The sequence below is a fragment of the Aspergillus multicolor genome (assembly GCF_047715735.1).
Source record: "Aspergillus multicolor strain CBS 133.54 unplaced genomic scaffold BDW74scaffold_53, whole genome shotgun sequence".
NCBI classification, from domain to species: Eukaryota; Fungi; Ascomycota; class Eurotiomycetes; order Eurotiales; family Aspergillaceae; genus Aspergillus; species Aspergillus multicolor.
The window spans coordinates 67,624-87,884 of NW_027396004.1; the positions used below are offsets into that span (position 1 = coordinate 67,624).

Sequence of the window (20,261 nt, forward strand, 5' to 3'; positions counted from 1 at the left end):
AGTATAAAACCCAAGCCCGCAAAGCAAGCAAGCAACACATGGTATCACTGCCTGGCCATGGCCTTTGTATAAAATATCAAGAACAATAAACAAGCAAAGACCAAGAATAGCAAAGAAAATAGGTAAAACATAGTAAAGTTTAGGTCTATAATACCACTATCCGGCCACCAGAAGTCTGGATAGCCGGATAGTGGTACTATAAACCCAAGGTCTTTGTACAAAACATAAAAATAGTAAAGGAAGCAGGCAAAACATGGCAAAGTTTGGGTTTATGGTACCACTATCCGGCCACCAAAAGTCTGGATAGCCAGATAGCGGTACTATAAACCTAAGGCTCTGGATAGAATATTAAGAAGAGTAAACAAAGCTTTATACAAAAATAAAAGTATAACAGGAATAAGAGGTAAAAAAAGCCTTTATATAATCTGGCCATGGCTGCAAGAATCCACCTCTTGTTCCCGCCATGCTTTCTCCCCCAAGCATGGCCAAGCGTAGCAGGAACAAGAGGCGGATTCTTGCGGCCATGGCTAGAACAGGCGGTAATTTTAGGTCTTAGGGCCTTTGTACAAAGTGGCTTAAGACCTTAAATAAAAATAATAATTTTATTAATCTATATAATAAAACAGGAACTACCAGGCAGGCGTTAAGGCCTTTATATATTATTTAATAGGTAGGCGTTAAGGCCTTTATACAGTATTTATTTATCTCTTAAATAAAGATCCTAAACTCTGCAGAGCGCTTAATATCTTCAGGTTTAATTTAATAACACCTTTTTATATAATAGGTAATACCTTCTCCCTCTTCTTTATCTTGTATAAAGAGATCCTTAGGATTAGGAAGGTTTATCTTTTCTTTCTTAATCTTTTACTTTTTTATATTCCCTAAGGAAGAAATAAAACACTTTCTAGCAGCTAATTTTATTTTTACCTTAAAGGCTTATACAGCTGCCTTTATTCTAGCCTTGGGCTCCTGTACGGCTGCCTTTTCCTTAGCAGACTTCTTAATAGGCGTTTAATCTAGCTCAGGTGTAGAATTAACTTTATCCTTCATAATAATCACATAAATTAGATAGTTCTTCTTGCCTACAGCCTTATACTGGTTTAGAATAAATATAATTTATTAAATACCATTATACAATTGCTAAAGGTAAACCAGGTATAACTAGGTTTGAATACCAGTGGCAAGGCGTAGGTTATTATCCCTTTATATTTTATACGCATCCTTCTTTATCTCCTGGATTAAGCAGCATTTAATAAAGTCCTTGTATAAATAGACTATATAGGGGTAAAGGCGGACAGAGTAAATATTTATATAAAGTAACTAGTTAGATTTATTAAATAAAAGTTTAAGGTTAATTTAACATACTAATAAGATCACAGGATAAAGGCTTCCAGATTCCATGAATTTTCTTATATATAAAAAGATAAAATTTAACTTTATAAGAAGTTCCCCGGGTTAAGATTTAAGTTATACAGGCAATTAACTCTTGTTAGTATTACTCTGCCCCTTTTATATGGTTATAATGCTGGAATTGCTTGGAAGGTAACTCTTTAATTAGTGGAGAGGTAAAGACCTGGATAGCCTTTTATAAAGAGCTAGGAGGTGTATTATTAAGCAGGCTTATAACCTCCTTTTTATCTGGTACACAGGCCTTTATACAAGGCAGAGGATATGCTTGGAAATGGGAGGTTATCTAATGCTAAGGGTCTGTACAGGGTTAAGGGTTTTTGCTTAAAGCAAGGCAGGATCTGCAAGATAATGTATTCCCATGAGGCTAATTAATTGCAGGGCATAGTTCTAATAAAGGCATTTTAAAAAAGTTATGTATAAGAAGGCCTTTTCCCTTTAATTAAACTAAGTTTTTTTTTATATAAAAAAGTGCGGATAGCGCTAGGTAGGTTAAGCAAGCTTGGAATTTTTAGTAGGTTCTTTATTATACTCCACCTCTTTTATCCTATTTGGTAGGGCCTAATTAAAGGTCCCGGTAGGTCTTTCAGAGAGTTTTAGCTCTGAATAATGCCCATTCTTAATATAAACTGTAATTTAAGCCCGGAGCTTAAGATACACTATATAAAAGGGGATATATAAGTAGTCTGTATTATCCTTGGCACCTTTTAAAGGGTTCTTAGGGTTAAACCCAAGCTTTAAAAGCTTTATATAAGTCTAAGTATAGGTCTTAGCTGGTAGATATTTATTAGGGTTTAGTGTATATATAAAGGTTAGCTAAAATAAGAATATAATATAAAAGAAATACATACCCCAGGCTTGTATATTTCCCTAAAGAGACTTTAAAAGCTCTGGATTAAACTTAATCCCATAATTATATACACCAGCTTGGGGGCAATAATAGTTAATAAAGGGCTTGCCAGTAACAAGGTATGGCCAGTTTTATTACTTATAAATACTATAATTATTCTAGGTCCGTACAAAGGAGGTGATCTAAATTAAAATAAAAGGCATGTAAATTGCGTACAAGGTAATTTAATTAGCAAGAATATCCTTAAAAAAGTGCCTATTTTTTATAAGGGCTTAAAAGTATTGCTATAAGCATAGTTAGTATAGGATTAATATTAATATACAAAGACTTACTTTATATTAAAAAAGCACCCCCTAAGTTAGCTATCCCCACCATGCCTTAATTTACTAATTTAAAGTACTTGTTCCGTACAAATAGCAGTTTTTAATAAAGATTTTAAAATAGCATGACTGCTAGAGCTTGTGCTAGGCCTTAGCTAAAAGAACTATTTCCCCCCCTTAATTTAATTATATAAATTAAGGCTGTTTAAATATAACTAAAAAAGTATCTAGGAACTGCTTAAGAACACTAATAGTTATATAAAAGCTAATACTAACATAAACCCAGATAATATACCAGGAATAGGTATTAATAGCTATATAGATTTTAATATTATACAGGGCTAACTTAAGATACTTATTAATAAACTAAATAAAATTTGGCCCAGGCATAATATACACACCCCGGTGGCGCTAAAGGTTATGTAAATATTTTTATATAGCTTTAGGTATAAGTTAGGTATATATTAAAAAGAGCCGGTCTTTATATAAAGTTAGTAGGTGGGTTATATATATATATATATAGTTACCTGTACCTTTTAATAAGTAACCCCTTACTCTAAAAATAAGTAGCAAGTATTCTTTATTTATAACCTTTAATTTAGCTAAATATAAATTTTATATAAAGGCTTTTTATAACTAAATTAACCTGTTCCTGGTCTTAAACTAAATTAATTAATAATATTTTATAAAGTAACCCAAGCTTTAAATAAATATATTTTAACATACAGGCAGAAACTTAAAAGCCTTTAAATTAAAAAATTCTTAGTATATTAGCATCTTTAAGGCTAACCTGGCATATTAAGACCTTAATACAAGCATAAAGATTTAGTTTATTACCTGGAAAGGCATACTATTTAATACCCCAGCTTTTAAGGCATGCCTTAATTATATAATTAGTAACCTAAATATAATACTTATAGCTAATATATAAAGTAATAGTCTTAGTATAAAAACTAGTTAAGTAAAGATTTATAATTTCTTACCTATATAACTTAAAATTAATTAAAGGTCGACCCATTATAAAGCCTTAAAAAATAAGAAATAACTTACTTAATAAGGGAAAGAAATCTTTTTTAAGAATAAAAGAAAGCGGTCAGTAAAGCGGTATACTGTAATTACAAATTTTAGAGTTTTTTCCCGAGTGTCCGTATAGGCCTCCGTACAAGTGGGCCATGATCGACTTACTCGAGATCTCGGCGAGCCATACCGTGGAGGTAACTCCAAAGCCAAGTTTACCCACAATTTGATACCGGGAGCGAAGTGCATCTCCAATGTTTGCGGGGTAATAGTGTCCCTGCTGGAAATGTTTGAATCGCTCCTCGTCGAGCACTTGTGACGCGCGGACAGTCCCTAAGCCGCGAGCGGGAAGGACCAAAGGTGTAGACGCAGGTCTTTGAAGCGCCCCTTTGACCTATTTGATGTAGAAGGCCATGCCGAGTACATATACCCAGGGCCCATGAAGAGGAGAAAGGGGCCATGGCCAATTAGGTAGGTAGGTGTTCCGATCCGGGGTCAACAAAGAGCGAGCGCCAGCTTGCACCTTCACTCCTGATTTGACACAGACAAGGCTGTCGCCTTGGAAGGATGATTTCTTCCCCAGGCACTCAAACACGTCGCTTGCTCAGCGGACCGATTACTTGCGCCGAGGCTAAGAGACGCGAAACCAATGCCCTCAATTCAGTTAATTTACTTGGCCCTGGCCACAGAGTAATGACACTATCGGATAACGGGCGCAAATGTATATTGCTAAAAAGCTCCTCCATCCAGATAGGGAAACAGTCATGCACAACCTTAGTCTCATAAGTCACCACCGATCAAGAAAACTTCGATGTCCACTGCCGCAGGGTCTCTGCCTACAGATCCAACACTAATTATGTACCCTAGCCTCAAGCTCACTAGTAGAGGAGCTGTGTTTACTCCTCGGGCGGATAAACCACAATACGATCGAGATCGGCCCCCTTATAATCGAACCCATTATACAGTCCTCCAACGGTAATCGTGTTACGCTTTCCCTTCTCTAGGGTTAACTGTAGCGGCGTCGAGAGAATGATGCCCTTGTGCGTGTCGCGCTGGTAGAGCGTCTGTATGTTCTCCGTGTCGCCGTTTACCACGACGGAGGAGATCCGGCGCAGTTGCCAGCTTCCGCCGATGCGGTCGGGGGTGCCGCCGGCTGGTGAGGTTGATTAGCATTAATTTGGAGGGGAGGTGGAGGGAGGGGTTGCGCTACGTACGTTGATCGCCAAAGCCCATGTCGTCGGTATCTGTGGGCGTTGGTTAGTTGGAAATCGGCTTTTGCATGGGTGGGTAGACGCACTCTGGTAGTAGAAGGAAATCCACTGCGGTTTGCCGGTGCCTTCAATACCCTTGAATGTGATTGTGCTGTCGTTGCCGTAGATGCCGGTCGCGATTACGCCGTCCGTGCCGAAGTTCTAGACACGGAGATGTTAGTGTTCTCATTTGCTAGAGAGCAAGGAAGTTGTGGACGTACTGCTTCTTGAAGGTACGCGTCTCCATTTGTCTTTGCCTTGCTGGCCTTGTAGGTCTTTCCCTTGACGCCGCGGTATTCTCCGGTTTTCCTGCCGCAGTCAGCCTATGCTGTATAGAGACCGGGTGGGCAGACCTACACATCGAGATCATAAACATCATACCACTCCACCTCCAGGGTCTTCTTCTTCTCGTCAATCTGCAACGGAAGCCAGATATACCGCGACTCCCAAAGAGAGTTGGAGTCCCACTGGTCGCCGAGGTAAAGGTAGGTTGTTTTCTCTGTACCATCAATTCGGATCGAGAAACCGGACTGCGAGTTGAATGTGCGCGTATTGAGCGGAGAAACGATGAAAGGTTGGGACCAAGGCCCGCTGAGCTTATCAGCGCGGAACGCAACAACGTCTGCAAATGTCAGCTTCTCGCTGATTCTTCGCAACTGGGGAAACGTACTGTTGGGACGGTATCCGGTCTTGTGGCTCATCAATGCCCAATAGCTTTCGTCGGTCTGAATGATGGTCGGAGCTTCGAGGTCGTACTTGGGGAAACGGTAAACGACCTCGTCAAGAGCGGTGATGTTGGTGTTGAACCGGGTCAAGTAGACGTCCCTCCCTTCTAGTCTGTCGCCATTGGAGTAGAGTGCGTACGACCTGCCGTCTGTGCGGTCCGTAAATAAACCAAAGTCTTGACTCCAGTTTCCTAGCGGTGAGGTCGCGGAGACGAATTCGTATGGGCCGGCAACGGCGTCGGAGGTCGCTAGGCCTTGAAGGAGCCAGCCGTAGGTCGAGTTATCCGCATGCCACCACATCTATAGCGTTCAGCATATGTACCTCCATCGATGACAGACGACCTACATGGTATTGACCGGCCTCTTCGCTGTAGACGACCTTCGGGCGTTGAATAATGTGCTCGGGAGAAATGTACTCGTGGCCTTCGACGGGTTCTAGCAGGCGAAAGAGATTAGCAATCATTGCTTTCGAGCATTCCCTTGCACTTACCGAGAGCCAACCCGTGCGATTTCCAAGTCCCTAAATCATCAGAGCTGTAGACCGAGACGCCTCCTCCTTCCTCCTGCCCTTCAATCTTGTACTCGCCAAACAGCCAGAACTTCGAGCTCTCCTTGTCAAAGTACACGCACCCTGCATGAGCATTGACCAAGTTCCCTTCAGTGTCTTGCCAGCGCCCACCAGGTACAATGTATTTCGCCTGGGTCGCTGAGGCCACCAAAACGGCCGACAAAGCTGCTGAGAACCTCATCTTCGCGGATCCTGTACGATCGAGGCAATTGGAATCTCCAAATGTGATTGCCTTCGATGAGGCTTCAACCGGCCATTCTGCCCACACTTATAGTGTGGGGAAACCGCCAGGGTCCATCATGACATGATCGGAGCGAGCTAGCCCGAGAATGCGGGGGTAAAGGAAGCTCTCCACAATTTGTCCGAACTCGCTCTTGGGTCCTAGGATTCTCCTATGAAGCGTCGTGGTGTTGTCCTGTGTTGCCGATCGTTGCCTGATTTCGTGAGCCTTCTGGAATTTCTCCGTGCTAAGCCCGGTGGTACCTAGCGAAGGAATCGGTTGATTCGAAGTGGCCAGCAGGTATGACGGCATCTTGCCAGCCGCTGACAGAGAGCAGGCGCTCGGCGAGTATAGCCCGTTGTGAGCGAGATCGGTCCTGGAATGGTCGAGCAATTGGCGAATAAAGAAACGAGAGTCGGTTGCTGGTTCTTGCCTCAGGCGGGTTATTGGGCGGAGCACGTGATCGTATCCCCGCACCCGACCTGCTCCTCCACTCTGGAGCTCGAATCCCCTTTCCCCACCCCGCCTTCTCTCTGCCACTCCTTCTCATCGCGATCAATTGCAAGTTTGGGCAGGGTTTGTCCCAAGCATCTTTACTAGCTCAGTGACTCGTATTCATTGCACCATCTATCCCCTTCCTGTCCCGGTCGGCATCGCGACTTGTCCTTTCCTCAATCGGGTACGCGAACGCGACCGACTGCCACGCGATAGATTGCGGAGTCTAGCTATCGGCAACGTGCCCACCAAGGCCAAGATGAGCTTCAATTGTTCAGCCACGCAGCCTTCGTCTGTTTCATACGGCAATCAGTGAACCGCTCCCCGAGTCGACTACGAGAACGCTCTCTCCTCTTTGTGCCCCGTTCTTCCCGGAAATCGAATCGTCAGGCCCCATTGAAATCGGACGCGTCGAGCAATAGCTCATAATCCGAACGGGCGTATACGGGCACCTCGAGATGACTTGGGTACGAGATGGGGGCTGAAATCAATGGTTACGGTGGAATGGCTTCGTGGTTACCTCAGTTTCCCAGTCTCTGTTGCGAGGTCCAGGTACGCCTCTCTACAATATTCAAATGAAGACACTGCCAACCCCGGTCTCGCTCGCGTTCATTCATCAAGTCCAGCAACCGACAACAACTAACCATTACACATTGCTAGGCTTCCGCAACTACCTCCTTCTCTTGCAGATGAAGATCCATGACGCGTACGTCCCGATCAACCGGCTTCTTCTCCTCGCGGACCGACAGGAAGGTGATGCCCGCCGTCACAAACACCAGAGCAATCGTCACTCCTATCATCGCCCACATACCCTTGGTGAACTTCGGCGCCATGTCTGCCGAGTAGAAAATAATACTCCACCAAGCGTTCACCGCGTTACTGCCCATATTCATCGACGCTATAACCACGGACCGCAATCTTTCATCCTTATACCGCATCGCGTCATTGCACCAGGCGAAGAATGTTGCCTGACAGGCATAGACAGCTCCAGCCCAGTAATAGGCACCCATCACTGTAGCGGTCGAGTCGAAACAGGCGAGGATCATGGCCGACGTGATAACGCCGGTGATCGCGATAAAGTACCCGACTAGGTACCTTTTTCCGCCCATGAAATCCGTCAAGGTCGCCCAAAACAAGGTGGAAACGATTCCAACCGCCGGAACACCAGTCGGGTAGTTGTTCAACTGCGAGACACTGTACGAGTTGGTCGGATGCGACTGCAGGTATAGGGAGAGAAGAGCATTCGTGGAGAAAGACTCGGTTTCACCGGCGATGATCCACAGGAGCACAAAGGCCCACCAGTACCACTGGAGGAAAATGCTCTTCAGGAACGCCCAGTTAAGAGGCACCTTGACGGCTCCTGACTCCGGTATCCGCGCTACCGCCAGCGCCTTCTCTTCTGCGGTCAGATATCTCGCTTTCGTTGTGGTCGGCGTATCGGGGAAGACAATAAAGCCGTAGATGGCAATTGGTATCGTGATCAAGCCATCGATCTGCTATGTTAGCGCACGTAGCAAGGCGAACATATGCAGCTTACAATAAACAGCCAGCGCCAGCCGGATAAGCCTTGCATCCCATCCATGGACGAATGGATGCCCGTTTGGATGAACCCGCCGAACATGGTTCCTGCAAGACCCGAGGCAGTGAAGATACCGCTGCGTTTGCCTAGCTCTTTTTCCGTATACCAGGATCCTAGTATGTAGTGGGTCCCCACAAAGGTACTGCTCTCTGCCAGCCCCAAGAAGAACCGAATGGCCATGATGCTTTGCGGGTTGTGTACCGCAGCGGTAATCATCGTGAGGCCTCCCCAAATGATCATGACTGCAGGAAAGAACAGTCGTGGACTGACAAAGGTGAGTGCAAGGTTGCTCGGGACCTGGCCGACGATGTAGCCCACAGTAAACACGGTATTGATTTGGTTGAGCTGGTTGCCGTGGAAGTTGAGCTCTTCCCGCATCCCAGAGACGTAGGCATTGTTTAGGTTCGTCCGATCGAGGTAATTGACGAAATAACAAAGGCAACAGAAACTGAGAATCACCGCATCGAGCTTGCGAAGGAGTTTGGCTTCGCCAGGCACCGTTTCGTGGCCTCTGATGTAGGCGGCGAATTTGGAGAACATTGCGATGTTTTCTATTACTAACAGAGATATCCAAGAGCTGGGGTTCTCTTTATACGGAACCCAGAATCCAGTGTCCCTGTGACTGCTTATCGACGCCACTCTCTTGGCCCTATGCGACGAACCCCGGCTTATCATCGTCCAAGGGAGCTTACCCCAAGTCCTTTGATATCGGGCTACTATCCCGAGGTTAGAGGCTTTTGATCCAGATAACCTCGGTGATGCTGGCCCATCATAATATATGGAATCGTTGAATGCATCCTGGCATTCCCGCAAGGTTACTCCAATGCTCCTATCGTATCAATCTTGAGCAAGAAGGAACTCATCTGGGCGCCATTGAATACAAGTCCATGGTTGGGCGTACCGCGTTTCCTGCGCTTCCCCCACTTGGAGTGCCAGCTAGCCATGGGGTTTAGGGCAGATTACCTGGCCGCTCCTACCTATAAATCATACGCAGCATCATATGATATGCCTCCAATTACTGCATAAATCAATACTCCAAAGTCGCAACTCCAAACCAGCACTGATATGCTGATAACCTCGGTGCGATGGACCAATGATGTCAGTCTCCAAGAGATCGACTAATCCGGTTGCGAACCCCGCATCATCTCCAACCACATACAAAAGCCAGGCCAAGGTTCTTATCGGCAATCGAGAACTCCGAACAAAGTCTGTTGGATATTGCCGTAAGAATGTCGTGGGAATCCATTGCCGCCAAAAAGCGACAGGCTCTCAAGAATGCCATCCCCGCCGAATGGATCATCCCTGCTGAGATCTTCCCTCCCGAAGATCAATTAGACGTTACGGGGTTTCCAGGGGAGTCGGGTTTCTTTTCGGATCGCGAATTGGAGGTTACGTCAACGCCTGCGCAGACGATTCTCAAGTATCTTGCTTCCGGACAATGGACGGCGGAGGAAGTAGCCAGGACTTTCTGCAAGACTGCGGCGGTAGCGCATCAATTGGTGCGGTGTATGCCCGTTGTTCATTGAACCGCAAACTGATTGCTTCTATAGACGAACTGCCTGTCCGAGATCCTGTTCGACAGGGCCATCGCCCAGGCGAAAGAGCTCGATGCTTACTACAAAGAGACCGGCAAAACAAAAGGCCCCTTCCACGGTCTGCCAATTTCTATCAAGGACAACTTTAATCTAGTTGGCGTCGATGCGACAGTTGGCTTTTCGTCACTGGTCGACGATCCGGCTACATACAATAGCACGCTGGTCGATCTTTTGCTTGATGCGGGTGCGGTGCTTTACTGCAAGACCAATGTTCCTACCGGTATGCTTGCCAAGGTTCTCGAGGAATGGGTAGCTGACCAAGTCCAGCGATGATGATTGCCGAATCGGTCAACAATGTCTTTGGTCGGACAGTCAATCCTCGCAACCGCAAGCTGACTTCCGGTGGCTCTTCTGGCGGAGAGAGTTCACTGATCGCCTTTGGCGGTAGTCGAATTGGCGTTGGAACCGATATCGGTGAGCAAGATTTCCTACGTATCTCGCTTTGGGCCCGGGCCTTAATACTGATCAAATCCTCCACACCCAGGCGGCTCTCTTCGTATTCCGGCTGCATGCACAGGGATATTCACGATCCGCCCCTCCTTCGGCCGCTTCCCGAACTTCCAAACCCGCTCCGGCCTCGCCGGCCAAGAAGCAGTTAACAGCGTCAACGGACCCATGGCAAAGACACTGGAGGAGATCGTTTTATGGGCTAGTACAGTGGTTGGTCAGCAACCGTGGCTTATTGACCCAAAGTGTCTACCGATCCCATGGCGGCGAGCCGAAGTGAAGAAGCCTCTGAAAATAGGTGTGCTTCACCATGATGGACTTGTGACACCTACTCCCCCGGTTGCCCGTGCACTTGACGAGACGGTCCAGAAGCTAAAGAATGCTGGTCATGAAGTCGTGACCTGGGCGCCGACAGAGCACAAGGAGCTCCTAACATTACTCTCGACATTCTTCGTCGCAGATGGAGGAAAGAGTGTGCGCAAACTGCTCGAGCCAACAGGAGAGCCGTTCCGCCCTGAGATGAAGGCTTACGAGGAATCTTCAGAATTGGGTGTCCATGAAATGTGGCAGCTTCATTTGAAGCGGAACGCCCTCTGCAAGTCGTACCTCGACCGGTGGAACGAAAGCGGCATCGATGCTGTGCTGTGTACGTACTCCGACCCCTGATCGGTTCCGGCTAAATCCCTTGCTAACGTGTCTTCTACAGGCCCAACAACACCCTACAGCACTGTCGAGCACGGCAAGTTCGCCTACGTCGGATACACCGGCGTTTTCAATGTGCTCGACTATCCTGCCGTCTCGTTCCCCTGCGGTGTCAAGGCCGATAAGGAGCTTGATAAGGCTTATCTGAACCACCAAGCCTTAAGTGACATCGATGCACAGATTCAGAATGACTGTAAGTTCCATTTGAGTCCCTTTAATGCTTACATAACGTGACTATAGACTAACGGATCTAGATTCCGCGGAGTCCGTCCACGGCATGCCTGTGAACCTCCAACTTGTTGGGCGCAGACTAGAAGATGAGGGTGCGTTGGCTATGACGGATGTTATACTCAAGGCTGTCGCCGCTACGAATGGGAGGGTATAGAGAGGTTGCTTGGTTTAGAGCGAGCTTTTGCATATTTGCATATAGAGATTGAATTCGACGGTTTGGGAGAGTCTGTGTTGGTGATGTCGAAATGTCGCGTAGAGGGCAGGCGCACCCGATCCATTGAAGAGCACCAGAGTTCCCACCTTAATAATTTTTGCTTGATGCAACGTATTTAGTCTGTGTAGTCGCTATTTCCTTGTCTTTCTACGGGGAGAGGTTCTTCTCGGTTCTCTGCATCAGTTTCCTCCTGTCTTAGCTTACCAAAATATATTTCAGCGTGATGACTTGATATGTTGGGATGTATAGCACATTGATTAACTCCGCAAACGCTACTGAGGCTATACTTGCTCTCTATTATCATCCAATCAATTGTTAGCGCCAAGCATATCGAAGAGTGATCGATTGAAAATCTCATGTTTGTAGTGCTTCTGACGACAAGATGGGTTTCAGCGGGCGATCTGACCAGCTAGTGCAAGATGCACAAAGCCTGGTTACTATAGAAATACCACTTTTGCATGTTACCACGTGACTTCCAGAGTGGATGAGCGCGACGGGGAGCTCGTGTCGCGATTCCCCGTTGACAAATATTTCGACTTTCGGTCTCAACCGAAGTTCAGCCGAACAAACAAGGCCACTGGTCTGGGCTCGGTCGATTCATGATCTTTATCTCTCTGATACGATGGCGCCCTGGTTGTAATTGTTGAGGCGCGACCGCGTTGGGCGCGATGGCGGCGAACCGAAAGCGATACGGACAACGGGCCGAGTGCCTCGCCCGTTCTGGGCGATCCGTCTCTTTACACCCAGTGATCGGTCAGTTGCCGGCTAATCAGGCTCTGCAGGAGGTCGTCAAATGACTCGAATCCGAGACATGGATATGGCTATAACTCGCGTGCGTCCCGAGGCGTTCCCCGTCTGACCGGCACACGGCACCGTACACTTTGCGAGACTCGGCTTAACATGGGGTCGCTTGACACTGGAACTAACGATTATGCGTGGGCGGAGGTGAGGCCTGGTCGTTGGGAGCGCGATATTGATGAAGTCGAGCAGTTTTACGCCTCGCTTGCGAAGACTTATGAGGGGACTGGACGCTGCTGTTTCGCGATAACGGGGTACATCTCGTTCTCGGCACAAGGGACGGACTTGGCGGTTGAAAATGCTCTGCGAAAGGCCTGGTTGCGGTTGAGATTCGAGAACCCTACGATCGCGGCTCACGTTGAGTACGATGAACAGCGGCAGAAGTGTAGGAAGGTCTACGAGGCGTTTTCGAGTCCGGAGGCGCAGAATACCTGGTTGCAAGACACCTTTCGCGTCGTTCGCACCAAGTCCTCCGGTCTGCAGTGGTGCAACTCTGATCCACCGGTTCCCGATCTGCCAACAGTTTTCTTGATCAAGCGTGCTGCGAGACAGAGGGGTACGATGAACGCCGACCTGGTTCTTCGCTGTCGGCATGATATCGTGGACGGGATTGGTGCTTTGATGATCCTTAATAACCTCTTCGCCCATGCAGCACAGGCGTTCCAGCAAGGTGACGCCTACGCTATCCCGGTCTTTGAAGACGAGTGGTCGAGACTAAGCCCGCCGTTACATGTCGCCGCCGGCATTTCGCCCACCTTGAGCAAACAACAAGAAGCTCGCCTCGCGAGGACCGTAACCTGGAATGCCGCTCTGAAGAAAGATGTCGAGATTGCTGGATTTCCTCATCGGAAGAATGCAACCAAACCGGGAAAGCACCAGAGGGTGGCGATTACGCTTTCTACGGAGTCCACCCATCGAGTCGTCAAGGCCTGCCGAGCCCTTGGCTTGACTTTGACGCATGCCTATCACACTGCCATCGGCATCATTCTCCGCGATCTTCAGAAGCGACAGGCGCGATCAAGAACCGTGCGTTATGTCAACTATAGTTTTCTTGATGAGCGCCCGCAGTGCCAAGAGCCGTACAGCACCGCATCGCACGCGGCATCGGTGTACCACTCGGTCTCCGGTGAGTGCCTTGCAGTCGACTTGACCGTGCCCGCTGCCTCAATTGGAGCACCAGAGCAACTTCTCGATCACAGCATTCGTCGAAGACAAGAATTTATGCGAGTCGCCAGCGCGGTTCGTCGCTTCGACCTACAGAACCGGAATGATAAACAGCGAATCCAGATGGTTCCCTCCTACTGGGCGATGATTACACCTCCGTATCCAGTCGACAATGCGACCCCGGCGATACCCGTCCCATACAACAAACCATCAGTATCTCTCTCGGACCTGGGCGAGATTGATAACATTGTATCACCTACGCACGGCGCTTTTAGCCTAGACAACCCTTGGATAACCAGAGAGCATCTGGTGACCGGACTGGCACTGTTCCTCGGTACTTGGGACGGGCGATTGACATTGAGCGCGACATATAATGATGCATGGCATACTCGGAACGAGGCGTTGGCTTTTCTCGACCGGTGCAACGTCATTACTATCCAAGCGCTGGGTGCTTGATTCTTGGGATCTGCGAGTTCTGAGGGGCTACTTGCCAGCAAGCGCATTTTCATTTTCCACCGAGGGGGAGACTTTGGATTTCGGATTTGTATAGACTGCTGATAATACGCTTTGAATAGCTATAGACTGCATTGAACGGGGTTCACTCATGTTTCCGACCATGTTCCTCAAGCAATGATGGCTGGTGTAACCTTCCTAGCTATTGCGTATTTGCGAAGAGTAGATAGATGATGCTTTTAGTCCACTGAACAGCGTTTCGCTATGTACACTAATCTTGATAGCTACTTCCTCGCTTCCGCTACGTCGAAATCACGTTAATTCCGAGTTGGAGGCCCAGCAAAGCAAGCGGGAATACTTTGCAGCTCTCTAGCGGTATGAATTGCATCTGCAAAATGACTGAACCTCGACAATGTCAGAACATTTCGCCTCATGTGGAAGGAGATTGAGCCGTGGAACCTTTGGCCTTGGCTCTCGTTCCCTGCCCTAGCATGCCTCCTACCCTTCTCTGGGCTCGGGCGAGGGTCGCACCTGCCCCTTTCGCTCCCGAGGTCCTTTCCACGCATTTCCCTCTTCTTCATTCCAACCTCCTTCTGGTCACGATGCTGTTGATTCCCGCGAGCCTCAGTCTTTAGCGTCTGTTCCCCAAGGTCTTCTTTACTTGTCGACATGGTGTTATGTCTCTCATCCTTCAACCTTTTAAAGGCTCTCAGTCATACGAGTCCACCATGGCCATGGCCTAAGACGGTGTGATACCCTCCCATCGCCCTTCCGCGTCCCTGGCCAAGGTGCGGCCACTGAAGCCGGCATAGGACTGTCGCTCCGCTGACGTCTAATCAGGTTTCACCAGCTCTTTGCGGGTATTGAGGTCGATACAACGCCCGGACCCTTTCGCCACCCGTCGTCAAGCAGACCAATAATCGCGATTAATAAAGGCACGATGTTCGGCCAATGCGGAGTTCTCGGTATACCTAGGTCGTCTCCAAATACTCGGATTAATCGCGAGTAAAATGAAGCCCGGCAGGATGCATTCGTTGCTCTCGGCCATTTTCGTCCGCGTCCATCCGGGAACCGAGCCGTCTCACATGTGGGTGGTCAAAAACAAGCTAGAGGGCGTTGATGATGGACCAGTTTCTATTCGCATGGCCGGTGTGTGCACCCTGATGACGATCGAAGCGGCGAGGACGATGACGGAGTGCTTACTATGTTATCTGCACTCCTTCTAGAATGATCTATTTAGGCTGACCTTGACTTCCAACGCAGACTGACCAGCGAGCCTCATCCCGACATTGAATGTACCACCTCACAGCGAATACACACCTGCCGTCTGATATTCCAACTTGTCAAACTGTGCGGCTCCTTTCTTCTATTCTCTGCCGTCGCCAGCGGTCTTATTTTCTCTCGCCGTCCGACTTCGGGCGCTTACTACCGACCGCTTGACATATGCTGCGCATCTACCGTCTCTCCAAATGACATCCTACCAAATTCTTGGCATGAATTGGTTACGCTGCGAACGGACTTACGACTTGGATCATATTTCTCTGATTCAATCACCGTTTCCACGCCTGGATTCCCGCGCGATTGAACACTAGAACGTCTCTGCCTTGTCGAGTGGTATGATCCATCATCTCACAAATCTTTCATCTATTCGTCCATATTCACGCAGCTCTCCCTCGAGTCTACAGACACACCACGATGTCTGAACGCTTAATTTCGGACACGACAGAAAGGACTGCTATGGGCCATTATGGGTCTCCTGTTTCCTACACCTAGGTGGTCATCGCTTTATATTGGTTTTGTTGAAACCTTCCACTGCCCAAATATCAAATCGGTCTGCTTCCCATGTCGGCATGCTTTAGGATCGACGCTACTCAAGCCACGAACGCGAGACTCCTTTGATAGTGCAACTAAGGCGTTGTCATAATCAACTTTCCTGGGTGCTGGTTCAGTCCTGTATACTCGCGCGACTGGGGCCTGTCAATATTCGCCACATCAAAGTTCTTTCGACAGTGGCAGAAAGACTGTATGTTCATGCGGGCATGATTACGACCTGTTCGCATTCTGCTGCTTGGCGGCCTCTCAAAATAATTTCTAATCGCGATCTCGACAGCTATCTTTCTTGAGCGTAGAAAATGGTGGCTCAAGCAAGGCGCGCGGTTGTCTACCTACTTCAGAGAGGCAATTATTTACACCTCGGCCCTTCGAGGCAGAGATGCACACCCCTTCGACCGTGGACGGATTCCAAGGGCTGGAACTATTGACTAAAAGTGTGAGGTGGTCCTTGCGTCAACATCGTGCGTTCGGTCTCACCAAACCCGTCGTCGTTAAATTCGGACGTCCAAACTCCTGCTAGATGCTGCGACCCGGGTTCAAGCCTTTTCCTTTTGTGACCATTATCTCAATCCCAATATCACACTCTGTGACTCTAATTACCGTGAGGCTTTTGATGCTACCTTCCTGCTATCCGCTCATGATACTTCAGTATTACTGGACTAGGTATTCGATGGGCGTGCTACCCCCAAGTCCCTAGGCCAGTATCAAGCCACCAACGACACATCCGGGCTTGATGTATATACAGAATATCGCAGCATGATCTTGGCATTTTCTTTCTACGAGTATCGGCCATGGCCGAGATTGATGCCATTATACCAGCGCGTCCTCGTACCGCTGTTCATCCAATTTCCTAGGAACCTTATTGACGGCAAGAAACTACGGTTTCTAATTACCTTGTGAAGAATATTAACTCCTGCCTGGGAGCGGTTCATTACTACTTACCAAGGCTATTTCCAAATTGGCCACGGCCACGTTTGGTCAACCACGACTGACACCGTACTGCATCCAACGACCGGCCAAGCTTTGCAATGGCCAAGTCGATATTGGAGCATAAACTTCCACAATTCAAGCTTACTGAGCGCTTGCCTCGAAGTTGGCAGTGAACCCACGACCCTCGCATAGGATCAGATGGAACTATATAGCTACCGATATGCCTTCCACGATTGCCATCTTCCAGCCCAAGGCAAGCAGTCTGAGGGACGCAGATCCGGAAGTTTGATAAGCAAGAATCAGCATCAGAACCAGACATGGATTGACTACGGTATGGCAAGGGTGACGTGCTAATCGGCTGCTCGAGAATAGTATGGTACCCCCGCAAGAGTTGTTTAGGCGGCGCCGACATATTACACGCAAATCCTTCTCCGGACGCTTTCTTCTCAGTACGCCCTGATCAATTGCTAATACCCAAGGGCGCAAGTATAATATTTTGACCATGGCCAGTTGCAAAAAGACAGCATTGTTTTGCCGGGCCAACCGCCTAGGCTCGGGAACTTTAAACGCTGTAGACTTGGGAAGGATGTGCCTGACCGTGTCCAGGAGTCGCTTGAACATCGACTCTGATATTAATGCCTTTTACAAAAGGGAACACCATTACAAGATCTCAAAGATAAAGTGGAAGTGCATTGGGTCTATAGTAAAAGAACTACCTAGTATGAACATCATTACAATTCTTAAGAGGTGCCCGAAGGCATAGGTACCGAATAAATGATAAAAACCCGCTTTTCCTCCTCATCAATCACCCTCATTCTTCATTTCACCATCATCATCATCATCGTCATTATTCACTCACCTACAAAAGAAAACCCAGCACAACGGGAATAAGACCCCAGTGCACTGGAACCGCGAACTTCGCCGCCACACCCGTGAAAGCTGATGGCGATGGTGAGGTCGAGGTCGAATCTGTCGGCGAGACGCTTGTTGGAGATCCGGGCGTTGAGCCTGGCGTGGGCTCGTCGGAGGCTCCTGATCCTGACCCTGATCCTGACCCTGATCCCGAATCTGAATTTGAACCAGAGCCGGAACCTGAACCTGGCCCGTTGCCACTGGTCGAACTCGAATTTCCGCTAGATGTGTCAGAGCCGGAATCTCCAGAGTTGTCGGACCCGTTCTCTGAATCCGAACCAGAGCCAGAGCCAGAGCCAGAGCCAGAGCCAGAGCCAGAGCCAGAGCCAGAGCCAGAGCCAGAGTTAGAGCCAGAGTTAGAGCCAGAGTTAGAGCCAGAGTTAGAGCCAGAGTTAGAGCCAGAGTTAGAGCCAGAGTTAGAGCCAGAGTTAGAGCCGTCTGAGCCGTCTGAGCTGCTACTGCCCCCATTCTCTCCTTGGTCCTCGCCCGAGTCAGATCCAGTCCCGGCTCCACCGGTCGCTCCAGGGGAATTGGACGCGGTCAAGTCGCCGTCTCCGCCTGAACCGGAGCCTGACTGAGTTCCTGTTGCAGAACTGCCGGACTCGTTATCCTCAGAGCCCGAGCCCGACGACGAAGACCCAGATCCGGTGCTATCTGCATCATCACCGCTAGACGTACTCGACGGACCCGAGGTGCTCGATAGCGTAGTCGACCCCCCATCAGCACTGCCCGAAGTACTGGCCCCATCATCATCGCCCCCATTCCTACTCGAACTCGGACCCGATCCCGATCCCGATCCCGTCGAGCCAGACGAAACAGCCGTCCTCGTGCTCGTCCTCGTCTCCCCACCGCTCGACGTAGCCCCCTGCGCCGTGGAAGTCCCCGCCCCACCCAACCCATCACAGTACCCCAGGAACTGATTCAAATCCGGCGGGATAGTCAGCGGATCCTGCTCATCTTTATCAAGCGGGAAGCGCAGGTTACACCGCCGGCACTGGTCGAGTTTATCCATGAAGGCGGAGGTCGCCGCACAAAGGGACGGCGTCTTGCCGCGGCGTTCGGCTTCCAGTGCGGCGCCGTTGCACTCGTCGTAGCAGACGTCGCTGAAGAGGACATCCTGCAGGAGTTCCTGGCGCTTGCTGTGTCGTTTCGCTCCAGATCCTGATCTCAGGCCGAGTAACCTCGCTAGCAGGCTGCGCTTGGAGAAGTCTACCTCGGTGAAATCCGTCGGGACGCGAAAGATGGAGTAATTCAGCCCGAATTGGCCCGGATTGCAGTTGAAGTAGCTCGGGGAGATGTTGTATGTGCCCACTTGATCGGCGACGACCGGTTCACCCCAGAACTGGTCTTGGATGAGGGGGGGCGAGGGGATACACTCTTCTGGTCTGCAGACGTAGGACGGGGCCGGGAGGCCGAATTCAAAGTCGCAGGACTCGCGCTCGGAGGTCTCGTGGCGCGGCTGGCAGAGGTAGCCGGGTCGGCAGCCCCAGGTGTAGTCTGTGGGCAGTGGGGTTGGGGGCGTGTATGTGGGGTTTAGTGTTAGGGTTGGGCAGATAGAGAGGGTTACCGTTGATGCTGGTTCTGGGTGCTGTTAGTATCTATATGTTTGGACTGGTTTGGCTCGGAATAGGTATACATACCACCGATTGTCTGCGTCAGACCAGGAAGAGTTTCGACACCAGTCGAAGTGAGGATGAGCGTTGTGCCGGGGCCTTTGAAGTAGAGTATTAGCTCTTCACCTTCTCTTGTCCTCATGAAACTCCAATTTTCTTGAATGGGCACAAGACATACCTGGCACTTCATTCACGATCGTTGTACTAAGCACCTGCGTCACGACCACGGTCTGAATCGACGTCGGGCCGCTAATCGTAGTCGTATAAATCTCCGTTGATGCCGGCTGTGTCTGGATCTGCGTCTGGATCTGCGTCTGCATGACTATAGACGTTTCTCCAGGAAGCATGGATGTTAGAACGACCGTAGAACCGGGCAGAACGGTAGTCTCTCCCGGAAGCGTGATGGGAGATCCGCTGATCGTCGTGGTTACTGGGGGCAGCTGGGTCGTTATTGGGGGTAAAACGCTCGTTATATAAACAGTCGATTCCGAATAAACGGTTGACGCCGGGAGAGTTGTCACCTGGGTGATCGTGGACGGAGCCAGAGTGGTCACGCTTCCAGGAATTGTAATCGTAGAGCCGCTAATTGTCGTTGTTACCGGGGAGAGAGTGGTAGTTACCGGAGGTAGAACGCTCGTTATATATGCCGTTGTTTCTTCGTAGATTGTGCTTGGTGGTAGAGTAGTCCCGATAGTGCTGATAATTATGGACGTTGATGCGGGAATAGTGCTGACGATCGTTGACCAGAAGGTTGACCCGTCTTCGGTCACTTCTACGGTCGAATATACAGTACTAGCGGACAGGGTTTCTATGATAGTCGACGCTGGAAGGGTTGTCTCGATGGTACTGATAATGGTCGAAGCCGGAATAGTGCTGACGATGGTCGAATAAAATGTTGAACCGTCCTCGGTCACTTCTATAGTTGATATCACGGTGCT

The 20,261-nt window shown here is 48.9% G+C and overlaps 5 protein-coding genes across 5 annotated transcripts; 2 read left to right on the forward strand and 3 right to left on the reverse strand.

Moving 5' to 3' along the window:
* Positions 1 to 4,242: 4,242 nt before the first annotated feature.
* BDW74DRAFT_163878 (uncharacterized protein) lies at positions 4,243 to 6,567 on the reverse strand. The gene is made up of 8 exons (XM_073726166.1): positions 6,060 to 6,567; positions 5,916 to 6,004; positions 5,515 to 5,869; positions 5,202 to 5,466; positions 5,066 to 5,153; positions 4,892 to 5,006; positions 4,809 to 4,838; positions 4,243 to 4,747 (listed from the first exon to the last, which is right to left on the reverse strand). The coding sequence occupies exons 1-8, from the start codon at positions 6,316 to 6,318 to the stop codon at positions 4,491 to 4,493; spliced, it is 1,458 nt and encodes a 485-aa protein (XP_073577936.1). The 5' UTR covers positions 6,319 to 6,567; the 3' UTR covers positions 4,243 to 4,490.
* Positions 6,568 to 7,508: 941 nt separating this feature from the next.
* BDW74DRAFT_171674 (uncharacterized protein) lies at positions 7,509 to 8,971 on the reverse strand (the record flags this gene model as incomplete). The annotated part of the gene is made up of 2 exons (XM_073727351.1): positions 7,509 to 8,345; positions 8,390 to 8,971. 2 exons carry the CDS (start codon positions 8,969 to 8,971, stop codon positions 7,509 to 7,511), a joined length of 1,419 nt encoding a protein of 472 aa, XP_073577937.1.
* Positions 8,972 to 9,643: 672 nt separating this feature from the next.
* Positions 9,644 to 11,619, forward strand: BDW74DRAFT_118479 (uncharacterized protein). Its single transcript, XM_073721952.1, has 6 exons — positions 9,644 to 9,930; positions 9,982 to 10,246; positions 10,294 to 10,440; positions 10,511 to 11,119; positions 11,180 to 11,368; positions 11,430 to 11,619. Exons 1-6 carry the CDS (start codon positions 9,661 to 9,663, stop codon positions 11,558 to 11,560), a joined length of 1,611 nt encoding a protein of 536 aa, XP_073577938.1. The 5' UTR covers positions 9,644 to 9,660; the 3' UTR covers positions 11,561 to 11,619.
* Positions 11,620 to 12,157: 538 nt separating this feature from the next.
* BDW74DRAFT_163882 (uncharacterized protein) lies at positions 12,158 to 14,199 on the forward strand. The gene has a single exon (XM_073726167.1). The coding sequence runs from the start codon at positions 12,521 to 12,523 to the stop codon at positions 14,036 to 14,038; it is 1,518 nt and encodes a 505-aa protein (XP_073577939.1). The 5' UTR covers positions 12,158 to 12,520; the 3' UTR covers positions 14,039 to 14,199.
* A 3,339-nt stretch (positions 14,200 to 17,538) lies between these two features.
* On the reverse strand, positions 17,539 to 19,770 carry BDW74DRAFT_118505 (uncharacterized protein). Its single transcript, XM_073721953.1, has 2 exons — positions 19,351 to 19,770; positions 17,539 to 19,291 (listed from the first exon to the last, which is right to left on the reverse strand). The coding sequence occupies exons 1-2, from the start codon at positions 19,511 to 19,513 to the stop codon at positions 17,658 to 17,660; spliced, it is 1,797 nt and encodes a 598-aa protein (XP_073577940.1). The 5' UTR covers positions 19,514 to 19,770; the 3' UTR covers positions 17,539 to 17,657.
* Between the last annotated feature and the right edge of the window lie 491 nt (positions 19,771 to 20,261).